This window comes from Pecten maximus, unplaced genomic scaffold (assembly GCF_902652985.1).
Source record: "Pecten maximus unplaced genomic scaffold, xPecMax1.1, whole genome shotgun sequence".
NCBI classification, from domain to species: domain Eukaryota; kingdom Metazoa; phylum Mollusca; class Bivalvia; order Pectinida; family Pectinidae; genus Pecten; species Pecten maximus.
The window spans coordinates 384-13,128 of record NW_022980629.1 but is presented as its reverse complement, the minus strand read 5'-3'; the positions used below and the strand labels follow the sequence as shown (position 1 = coordinate 13,128).

Sequence of the window (12,745 nt, the reverse complement as noted above, 5' to 3'; positions counted from 1 at the left end):
AGTGTATGCTCCCTTGATCAATCGAAAAGTGTATGCTCCCTTGATCAATCGAGAACTGTATGGTTCCTTGATCAACCGAGAAGTGTATGGTTCCTTGATCAATCGAGAAGTTTTAACATAACATCTTTCTGCCAGGTCCAACCGGAATATCTCCAGAAGAAGACTTATGTAGGCGTAGCCTGTTGTCTTATTCTTTTGACAATACTGTATTTTATATGTGTATTGTTAATAAAATATTTTGAAATGAAATGAAATCAATCGAGAAGTGTATGGTCCCTTGATCAACCGAGAACTGTATGGTCCCTTGATCAACCGAGAAGTGTATGGTCCCTTGATCAACCGAGAAGTGTATGGTTCCTTGATCAACCGAGAAGTGTATGCTCCCTTGATCAACCGAGAACTGTATGGTCCCTTGATCAATCGAGAACTGTATGGTCCCTTGATCAATCGAGGAGTTACCAGGTCTGGTGTCGAGATCATATTGTCGGGTTACAACAATGTCAGTAAGATTGTGAGGAGACGTTTAAGTAGTACGAAAGGGTGAATAGTAGAATGTGTTACAAGTATTAGCTTTATCAAGATCGTTATCTAAGATGATGTTTAATGAGATAGAATCGATCTTTTTTAAATAGATAAACATAAACCTATTTACAATTGTCCACCAGTCCAATTTATTGTAGAACCAGTTAAAATAATTGCATTTTAAAGGACGAGCAGCATTAACACAATGATTTCAATTTTTTCTTAAAGCCCAATCGTCTACTTCTCCAAAACATTTAGCTTTAGGATGTATTTTTTGGCGACGCTCTGTGTTAGATTGGGAGTAAATAGTGAATTAAGATGTAAGGAGTGATTGTTGTCGAGGTCAGCATTGGAATCACCAGTTATCATTATATTAGGTATATTAGTGTTGAAATCAAGTTCAATGGAGTGGGCAATATGATCACATCAAGATAAAATCATTTCCAAGATATACTAAGGTGGAGCCATACACACTCGAATGAGGGTAGACCTAGATCGGACCTGTGTTTGGATGATACGTTTTTTTTATATTGATTGAATTATTGATTTGTATCGATTGATTGAATTATTGATTTGCATTTTTGATTCTGTGATTTGGGACTAGTCATATGTATATGTGGAAGCGCGGGAGTTCAATACAAAAAAAAGGAAGCTGTGGCAACCGTATGTATCATCAAAAATCTAGCAAGTATAATAATTTGGATTGTAGTTTTTATAGGAATCCGAGACAATCACGCAGTTACAGAGTAAATATCTCGAGACACGTGCGTTCACGGTCGTTACGTCACAGTGTGTGTAAATAGTCCAACATATGGTTTCCGTAAGATCGGAGTGATGTGATAGTGAGCCTTTTAAATCGTATCACAAAATATAATCGTAAGTGTTTGGAGTTTAACCAGGAAATAACCAGTCAAATAAACAATTATTCTCCTCGTTTTGAAAACTTCAGTCATACGACTAAAAAACACGACACCTTTATACATATATAAAAGCTCATAATGGTACATATATCATAATAAATTCAGAATATTGTTAATGAATTGGGACACATATTTTAAACCTCTGTAAAACTGTTTACCTTAATGTACGATAACACAAGGACAATTTGTAATCATTCTAGGTTTTGTTTATTTGAAACTGTGTAAAATTCCTCCAGGTTTATTTTTATTTACCTATGATTAGATATCAGGGGCTATAAATACTACTACACGTCAACAACCTTACATGCGATATGTTTACGGGGAATTTCACAGTATGTCTTATTTTATCTACGCGAATTGAACATGTCATTTATAAAGAATGGTTCATAGTTCAAACGCATTATTCAAACATATTATTTTATGTGTTTGGTATCTAAGCAGAGCTTGTCTTAATTTTCCTGGGGTTTTTTAACACCCTTCCTTCAAATTTAATTAATGAAACTGTGTTTCTAACTAGAACTGTCGCCAGGATGGCTGACTAATACCCCCGCAATCTGCACGAGTCAATGGTGAATTGGAACTGTTAATTAGAGGCTAACTAAGATAACCCAGTAATATAGTGACCAGTTGCCATAGCAACCATAATTTTGAGAAAAAGAGTGAGATACACATCTACACATGGTCCTCTATGTTTGTGTTAATTTTTATTGAAATCGGCCTTTTGGTTTAGGAGGAGTTGTCCGGACAAACTTAAAGTTATGGTTCTTATTGGAAAACCTGTTTATAGTGACCAGTTGCCAAAGCAACCATAATTTTGAGAAAAAGAAAGTGGCATGCACATCTACAAATGATCATTAATATATGTGTGAAGTTTCATTGGAATCGGCCCATTAGTTTAGGAGTTGTCCGGACAAAATGTGTCTACAGACAGACGGACAGACGGACGGCCGGACAGACAACCTGATTCCAGTATACCCCTTAACTTCGTTGCGGGGGTATAATGAATCATAGGACGCTTACTCTTCTGAAACACGTTGTCTTATTATCATTGTACTCCAAGGCCTCTGTGTAATTCGATGGTACATAACCATCGTTTTGTTAGTTCTGAGTTAGAATTACTGTTAACACCAGGACCTCTGTGTAAGTCGATATTCCGTACATAACCATGTTTTATTGGTTTTATTGAACAATTTACAACTACAAACTGAATGATAACCGTTGATTCTTTTGTTAATTTTCCATTTCCAGATAGCATCATTCCTGCTTACCTTACCTACATTGTTCAAGGACTTGTTCCGGTCATTCTGTAATAGATGTTGACTCCTGACAGATAAACTATTAACAACAAAAGGTAAGATTTTTGGTCCACATCACGTGGGTGTTTGATTCTATATACATTTTGTAATGTGGGTGTTTGATTCTATATAATGTGGGTGTTTGATTCTATATAATTGATTAACTGCAAACCTTTGATTCTGTCAAACATTTTATTTTCTAAACATAATTATTGAAACTGATGTCATAAGTGCCTATCTTTTTTAGAAAAAATATTGATATCTCCATGATTTTTTATCTGATCACAATGATCACAGTTGCCCAATTACAGACATCTTTACTGACGCCAGCAGCTCGATAGCATATGGTATATAGCAAACAGACATATATAAATATAGAAAGTGTTTGTGAGAAACAGTTTATCTCATTTGTGTGACCGATCATAACTGATTGACTGGGGCTGTAAGTCTTTATCATATCTCGACACAGAAAATACTTTAATTTACACATCAAAATTAAAAATAATGAATGAACAAATGTTAACAAATCTACTACAATATATCAAAACTTAATGTAAATACTTAAATGCTATAGATAACAACCACTGGTATACTCTGGTAAAAACAAAACAACCACTGGTATACTCTGGTAAAAACAACATCTAAGTCTGCGGCACAATATATATCAAATAAAAGATCAATTCCTTGAAAAAGGATAATAAATAAAATGATCAAATTTACAAGACTTATTTTGTTACAAGCCCTTGATGGCAGAAAGCTAGAAACAAGCTGGAATGGAGGGAGCTCATTGAGGTATTGTAATACATTAGAGGTATGTAAACAATTGTCAGACTAGAGCTATCTACAATATATTATAAGATTTCCTCCTTCCAGTACCTGTAAATTTGTTGTTAACATGGCACCTCAGTAAATACTTTGTTGTAAATATGCGAGTATGGTCAAATCTAAGCAAAAGTCCTTCATTATCTAAACTAATAAAACCTTAAAAGAAGAAAAAAAAAAAAAAAATCTATTCGGTTTTATGTTATAAAATGAATATAATATGAATATTTGTAAAGGCTACCGGGAGTTTATCTGGAAAGATACAGTTAGTTGTCATTTGGGGAAAGTTTAGTCGGGCATCAGCTCCTGGCAGCGGTCATTAAAGACACCTTGTAGAGTTCAGAAATTATTTTTTTTGGTGACTTATTTTTATTGTCCAATTTAGGTTGGTGTTTGATGGCAAATCAACACAGTATGATATATTTTAGGGAATAAGTATAAAATGCATGAATATTTTTCATTTTTGTTGAAAGGAAGGGGCAGAATACAGAAAACTTCTTCTCAAAAAGGGCGATATTTCGGCTGCAAATGGTGTTTTTTATCGATTGGGTTAAAAAACATCTACTCAATACCAGTAGTAAAACAGGGTATGTAAAATGCGAAGTCCCCGGTAAAACTTGTCTAGTACAGCCCTGGACAATGACTGGTCACCACTATCCTTACAAACGCATTAAATTGATATATCATTTTCTCGGCCATAATTTGAGACACATAATACAAAAAGTGATCAAACTTGTTTGTTTTCATCTGATAGTATTGTTTGTACAGGTTCTACCAGACTTTCTGTTTCAATGTCGTCACTGGTCTTTAACTCAATTTCTACATCCTTAAATGTACAACTTGTACCAAATTTAGATTTAAGTAACCTTGCTATCAATAAAAGTATGATAAACAGAATAATCAACACTACACTTTCTCCGAACAGTAGATAGGTGAACCAAGCCGGAGACAAAACCTGCATCAGATAACCTAATACAATGGGGTTTATCATAGTCCCACTGGACGCTGAAATCAGGAATAAAGAGGCAACTTTTCCAGATACCGGCAAAAGTTCTTCTTCTGTCCAAGAAAACACCGTCGGGAATATGATCGACATTGCTGCTCCTGTCAGTATTGCACAAACCCAGATACCACTATCAATTTTAAAATGTCCAAATCCTAGAAACGCACCTAATACACATCCTAAAGCTATTGTAAACCCAAAGATCATTCTGTCAGGTTTAATCCATTTGATTAACCAAATTCCTGAAAACCTACCCAACCCGTAAACAGCCCAAAATAGGGAGGTAGCATAGGAACCATGAGCCTTAGTCCATCCCATGTGTTGGACGCAAAATGTCGTGAGAAAGGAATTAAATGTGTCTTCGACGGCGCAATACATCCCTAGATAGAAACACACACTGACTAGGACTAGCACCTTGTATGTCTGTGGTAACTCTCTCGTTATTCTCTTGCTCTCCTCTACGTTCTTTATGGAATTTTTCCTCTTACGTTTCCTTGCTTGTAAATATAAGATAAGGAATGGTATTGCACTCGACAGATTCATCGCAGCGGAGATAGTAAAAGCTATGTATAGTTTGGAATCTTCAGGTTTGTAACCAGCCGCAGGGTCCGGAACCATGGTTGATATACCAGGTTCTAAGGGGAAACTTGTGGAGGTGTTGTAAAATATTTGAGATATGTTCAAATCTCCGTCATATGCTGTGCTGTTAATTCTCAGACTAGAGTTATCTGCTCTTAGGCTTCCTTCTTCCAGTAGAAACGGTGCAGTCGCTAACGGAGAAAGGATCCCTCCAATAGCAAATGAAAAGTGGAGAGCCTGTAAAAAGGATCGTCCATCTTGGCCCCATGTTGAAATCAACAGAGCATTCCCACCTGAAAATTTAAAGATTGAGTATTAACATGTAAAAATATTCGATTGATGGAAAACAAAGATACGAGATGAGTTTTATTTTTGCAAATAAAACATGAAATAATGAAAGATGAAACTAAAAATCATTTTGTAGCTATTTCATCTAGAGTAATATTAGTGTTTTCACACAAATTATTTTATTGTAGTAAAAAACTTAAGTTTAAAACTAAGATTAGGAAAGTAGAAACGGATAGAATCCAAATATTATCAATGTTAACATCAGGAATACAAATCTTGATGTAATTCTTTTTTCACCTGTATCAAGTCCTCCGCCATAGAATCCACGACAAAACTGCACTGTCATCATGAGCTCGTAAAGGAAGCACCAGGGTAGAACAGCAGAGAAAAACACTCCAGTGAAGGTGTATATAAACAGCAGGAGGATCTTGTTGAACCGGTCAAACAGCATCCCACTAACGAGGGAACCTACCAGGTATCCCACAGAACCACTGGTCAGAAAGCTAGAGGCCTTCTTCAGATCTGTATTGGTGATGATTCGTAGGTCGAGGAAGGAAGGCCCGAATTGAGCAACCAGCCAACCCTGCAGACAAAAAAACAGCTCTAACAAACATTTCTCAATAAAGCTAGTAATAATATCTGCTGAAAATTATTATTTATTTGTTTTATTTGTTTTTGTTTAATGGATGTTTGTTGTCTGTATGATGTGACCGGATGTTTGTTTTCAGTATAATGTGACTGGATGTTTGTTGTCAGTATAATGTGACTGGATGTTTGTTGTGACTGGATGTTTGTTGTCAGTATAATGTGACTGGATGTTTGTTGTCAGTATGTGACTGGATGTTTGTTTTCAGTATAATGTGACTGGATGTTTGTTGTCAGTATAATGTGACTGGATGTTTGTTGTCAGTATAATGTGACTGGATGTTTGTTGTGACTGGATGTTTGTTGTCAGTATAATGTGACTGGATGTTTGTTGTCAGTATGTGACTGGATGTTTGTTTTCAGTATAATGTGACTGGATGTTTGTTGTCAGTATAATGTGACTGGATGTTTGTTGTCAGTATGTGACTGGATGCTTGTTGTCAGTATGTGACTGGATGTTTGTTGTCAGTATGTGACTGGATGTTTGTTGTCAGTATAATGTGACTAGATGTTTGTTGTCAGTATAATGTGACTGGATATTTGCTGTCAGTGTAATGTGACTGGATGTTTGTTGTCATGATGTTGGTCCTACATTTATAATATTACCATTTTGATAGGCTCTAGTGAAGATTACCCCTACCCCTCACCCTAAAAACCTTGGCATGCATATCAGAACATTTTTTCCAATCATTTTCATTTGATAATAAACCTTATGCATGTCACATTTTTTCCTGCTAGTCCATTTATTAATCTTTCCTTTGCTAATTTTAAGTTATTGTAATATAATAAATGTAAATTGAGTGAGGACTTACATAGATATAACCCCAACCCCACATCATCATTAAAATAAACCTGTCCAGGAGCTCTTCAATATCATGAACATAATTGTTTTATTCTAAGACGCTCAATTGTTACCTTTGGGGCCCATTAGATATCTTGTTCACAAATGCAAGCTTTTACTAAACTATGGAAACACGTGCACAGAAAAGTGATTGCTATATACCTCAATTCCTTAACTAACTGGGGGATTGTGATTACTCAAGAAATTTCAGGGCTCAAAGTGGATATTTTTTTCATAAAATCTAGGCACCAATTGGAAAATATTGTTGCCTGGCCTAGTTGTCTTCAATTTGGAAAAAAAAAAAATTATTATTTACATAAGTATAACATCTCTAACTTTTTCCATTGTGAATGTCATTTTAGCATTAACTGCAACCTTGGCTTTAAAAGATTAACCAAATTACAAATTTACACAATTTTTCAAGTGGCCATACAGGCTCGTTATAGCCTTATAGGTCAAAAACTGGTCGCCAATGGTGAATTTAAAGCGCCATGGCCACTAAAATAGACGCCACTTTGAGCCCTGAATTGGAAACAAAAAATAAATTACCAGTATAACAAAGGACCAGCAGATACTCAGACTCAATATAACTTTTTCTTTATATGATGGATCTGTTTTCATTCTCTTTATAAAGGAAATTTTCTCCTCTGCGGTTACTTCCTCCATCTCTCCTTTTGATCCTGTAGGAGTTATTCCCTTTTTCTCTACTTCAGCTGGAGGAAGCAGATCTCCAGGTTCCCCCACACAATTGTTCTGATTTTTCTCATCTTTTGAAGTTTTAATCTGGTTTTCACCATCAATTGGTCCGTCTTTAACCAGTAGTGACAAGATTTCATCCTGATTTGGTACTTTGGTATCGTCTGCCATTGTAACCCTGACAACCAAACAATAATAATACATCCATAGAATATAAATATCACCAAACAGAATATCATTAAAATCCAAATAAAATATATTAGGGAATGTCATAGACATTTATTATAAATCAAACAATTTGAAATATTCTGATTGGATATGGAATTTATATCACACGAGCAAGTTATTTTTTTAAAGTTACAAAAGACACGAGCTTTAGTGAGAGTCTTATGCAACTTTTAAACAAGAGATCCCAGAGGGATCTTGGCGCCCACCATTGAATGTTCTTCATAGGTTCCATGTCAGATTGATCTTTTCCCTACTTTTCTCTTCTTCTAAGTCTTACTAATCTGTGTAAATTCAGAAGAAGCCTCTAGTACTTTTCAAACAAGGGCAACCTATATATAAAATTTAAGATTTAGGCACCAAGGGGAACCTATACATGGAATTTGAGAAAGATTCCTTCAGTACTTTCTGAGAAATAGCGATAACAAACTTCAATTGTCAAAATCCAAGATGGCTGCCTGTCGGCCATGTTGTTTTCCGATTGGTCTCAAAATGCAAAATGCATAACTAGACATCGAGGGGAACCTACATATGAAATTTCAGGAAGATCCCTTCATCAGTTTCTTAGAAATAGCGACAACAAGTTTCAATTTTCGAAATCCAAGATGGCTGCCTGTCGGCCATGTTGTTTTCCGATTAGTCTCAAAATACAATATGCATAACTAGGCACCAAGGGGAACCTACATATGAAATTTCAGGAAGATCCCTTCAATACTTTCTTAGAAATAGCGATAACAAACTTCAATTGTCGAAATCCAAGATGGCTACCTGTCAGCCATGTTGTTTTCCGATTGGTCTCAAAATGCAATATGCATAACTAGACACCAAGGGGAACCTACATATGAAATTTGAGGAAGATCCCTTTATTATTTTCTTAGAAATAGCGATAACAAACTTCCAATTGTCAAAATCCAAGATGGCTGCCTGTCGGCCATGTTGTTTTCCGATTAGTCTCAAAATGCAATATGCATAATTAAGCATCAAGGGAAACCTACATATGAAATTTTAGAAAAATCCCTTCAGTACTTTCTACGAAATAGCGATAACAAACTTCAAATGTCAAAATCCAAGATGGCTGCCTGTCGACCATGTTGTTTTTCCGATTAGTCTCAAAATGCAATATGCATAACTAAGCATCAAGGGGAACCTACATATTAAATTTGAGAAAGATCCCTTCAGTATTTTCTGATAAATAGCGACAACAAACTTCAATTGTCAAAATCCAAGATGGCTGCCTGTCGGCCATGTTGTTTTCCGATTGGTCTCAAAATGCAATATGCATAACTAGGCACCAAGGGGTACCTATATTTGAAATTTGAGAAAGATCCCTTAAGTGCTTTCTGAGAATTAGCGATAACAAACTTCAATTGTCAAAATCCAAGATGGCTGCCTGTCGGCCATGTTGTTTTCCGATTGGTCTCAAAATGCAATATGCATAACTAGGCACCAAGAGGAACCTATATATGAAATTTGAGAAAGATCCCTTAAGTGCTTTCTGAGAATTAGCGATAACAAACTTCAATTGTCAAAATCCAAGATGGCTGCCTGTCGGCCATGTTGTTTTCTGATTGGTCTCAAAATGCAATATGCATAACTAGGCACCAAGGGGAACCTACATATGAAGTTTGAGAAAGATCCCTTCAGTACTTTCTGAGATTTGAATAGCCCACCATCTGATGATGGTTGGCTAAAAATGTAAAATTCGCCACATTTCCCTTTGATTCAAGTCAATATTATTGTGGTAGAAACAGGTCACACGACTAGTGATTTTGGATATGAAATTTATTTCACACTTGTAATTTATTTTTTAAAAGTTACAAAAGACACCCACTAAAGCTTGTGCCTTTTGTAACTTTTAAAACATAACTTAATCGTGTGAAATACATGTAAATTCCATATCCAACAACCACTCCTTGTGTAACCTCGATATATCTAACAGTAGGCACATTTATACAATGGCTTGAGAGTGGAATAACACAGCGTATTGTACATGTGGTAGAAATAGATATATAGATCTCGGAGTTGGTGCACAAAATATGTTACTGTGTATGACTTGGTCAAGTTTGGGGTCAACTAGCCTGAGTTTCATCTGACCCTGATACCATGTCTGGTATGGTGTAGGCCAGAGGAAACTCAGGCTAGGGGTCAACCTCATTGTGATATATACAAAATGTACGCCTCTAGTCTCCTCACATTAAACCAACCATACAGGAAATGCCTTAAAAATAACTGTCAAATTAAGCCGGATGCAACTGAAATCGAACAAGGTTACACTAAAATTCATTCTACCGTTGTTGGGAATGTCCCTTCCTACCTGTAGAACAGATAAAACGTGATATAAAGATTTTGTTCCGGCATAATCTGCAATGCTAATACACAGGCCTACCCAGGCGCAGATCCAGGAATTTGAAAGGGGGGGGGGGGGGGGGGGGGGGGGGGGGGGGTCCAGTAATTTAGTAACCTTTCAGGGATAACATTTTTGATAAGCGGGGTTTGCATTTTTTTAAGGCTGTAAATTTTTTTTTCCTCATCCGAAAAAGGGGGAGGTCCTGACCCCCTCCCCCCGGATCCGCTAGTGCTACCCTCATCATTTTTTCGGGGGATCGTATATACTGATAGTTGCTTATCCCTGGATGGCCAAAATGAAAAGGTTCCCGGATCAATTGAAACAAACGTGAGAAAAAGGGCTCCAATATACACAATATATATACGTACCGACTCTGGTGACTGGTAACAAGATTTAGTAGGTAGGCAAATATAACGAATCAGGCCTAGTACGCCAAGCCTTTGTTTGTAGCCTTTGTTTGTAAACGACTAGGTTTGGGGAACTTGCTTAAAATTCAATGAAGCATCATACAGCTGTCATATGTTATTTCCACCAGAGACTTGTATATCACACATGTGATATATACAAGTCTCCGTTTCCACCAATTTAGATTTGTCTGATTAGTACACAAACTCAGCTGATCGGTCAATACTTTGACGTCAGCATTCATCGGACCAGACTAGGGCTTACCCGATATATTGACACGCTTTGTTACAGCATCACACTTATCTCTCTCCACAAGTAAATGGGTTCCACTCCCAACTCAAGATGACCGGCACATTATCATCCTTTCGGATCGAGTCCGGACTAGATAACACACGTTGTGGTGACTAATCAATCCATGTGTACAGAAGGAAAACAATCCCCGACCATGCCAAGAAATAGCGACAAAGAGCATCAACGTATGGCGTACTGTAGAGGATCTAGTAGTGTAAAGTGCTTGAAACTGACTACGCAAATAAGACCGATTTTCTTACAAAGTACACATTTTTATTTCATGAATCTTTACTAAATCATGTATAATACACATACAATGTGAAAAATTCTTTGATTTTGCAGAAACAACCCTTGAACTTTGCTATGGCGTGCATAAACACGTATGGCGTATAGTGCTTGAAACTGACTACGCAAATAAGACCGATTTTCTTACAAAGTACACATTTGTTTGAAATGAAACTTTATCAGAACCTGTAAAATAGGTATATCAATGAAAAAAACAAGTTATTTTGTGTATATATCGGTTACATTTTGCTATGGCGTGCGAAAAACTCCTATGGCGTACCTATGGCGTATATTTCCCTATGGCGTATTTTAGTGTGGCCCCCAGGCGTGGCTAGTTCAAGTCGAAGGACCGTGGCATGTAAAATCTACAATCTTGTAATAAAATTCGTTGTTCAATTTAACTGCGTATAACTTCAAAGTATAGTTGCACGTCGAATTATTATTAGATTGTTTAAGGACAGGGATTTTAAATGGATACGTGTCATAATTTGGGTAAAAATCTATAACGTTAGTAACGCTCAAAAGTTTCACTGCCTCGCCCTGTAAATTTTCATGTCAAACTTTCATTTACCAATCCCGGCAGTGCAAAAAATGTAAGGTTTTTCTCACACTTAGAACTGATTATAAAAGCAAACTTGTTTTTCAATACCTTTACGACAAATCTGTAAAATAAACTGTATTCAGTCTGTATCCCGGGATGTCTGTGGCCTGGCCGGTTCCATTGTGGTACCATCTTCGCTAGCCAAGGCTTCTGGTTAAACGTAATCAGAAGCCTTGGCTAGCGAAGATGTTGTGGTACATACATGTACAATAATGTAAATGGTCAATACCAACAAATTTTATGTTTATTTATTCATGCCCGTTCAGTAATTGATTGAGTAAACAAATCCAGTATTATAGCATGAAGGGTACAACTGGCATTTTTTTTTCTTTTTAAAATCCCAGTCTCATGCAAACGGCGCCTCAATCATAGAAACGCCTACTTTCTATTTTGAGTTTCCACTCTCGCTGCCTCTATATTAGCTAGGTAATCATCATATGTGACTGACGAGTCCGAGAATATTCATGATATACTAATCATCCGTGATGAATGTAGTAGAATATTAATTGACAATAACTGGCAACTTCTACACTATAGCAAATGAATTCATACTTATAGGACTCACACAACAGTGAACTAAAATCAGCCAATCAGCTGGTGTTTCCCCTGAACCAAGTCCCTGAGGAAGATGTGTTTCTTAGGTTTGTAGCTGTTTTCTTGAGTAAATAACATATGAAATGGGTACTTTCTATATACGAGAATAAAGTGTAGGGTCTTGAGGTTTGGAAAATCAAAAATATATATACACTCCTACTGAAAATTGAATGGCGTAGGATTCGAGGTGTAAAAAGGCGGGAATTCCCCAGGTAGGGGTTCCCCAGTAGGGTTACTGTCTTTCGAGTACCTGTGAGCTCTAATATGCCATCAAACCTATACAATAACAACATTTATCCCATAACCACGCTTGTTTCACAACTGATATGGCACGTGATAAAATTCGTAGCAGTGTGTTATTGTTTTTGTTTACACACCGCGGTGTG

At 36.6% G+C, this 12,745-nt stretch overlaps 1 protein-coding gene across 1 annotated transcript; it reads right to left on the bottom strand.

Annotated features, from left to right (window-relative positions):
• Positions 1–2,915: 2,915 nt before the first annotated feature.
• On the bottom strand, positions 2,916–10,995 carry LOC117319573 (sodium-dependent glucose transporter 1A-like). The gene is made up of 4 exons (XM_033874357.1): positions 10,853–10,995; positions 7,465–7,789; positions 5,727–6,012; positions 2,916–5,434 (listed from the first exon to the last, which is right to left on the bottom strand). The coding sequence occupies exons 2-4, from the start codon at positions 7,780–7,782 to the stop codon at positions 4,287–4,289; spliced, it is 1,752 nt and encodes a 583-aa protein (XP_033730248.1). The 5' UTR covers positions 7,783–7,789; positions 10,853–10,995; the 3' UTR covers positions 2,916–4,286.
• Between the last annotated feature and the right edge of the window lie 1,750 nt (positions 10,996–12,745).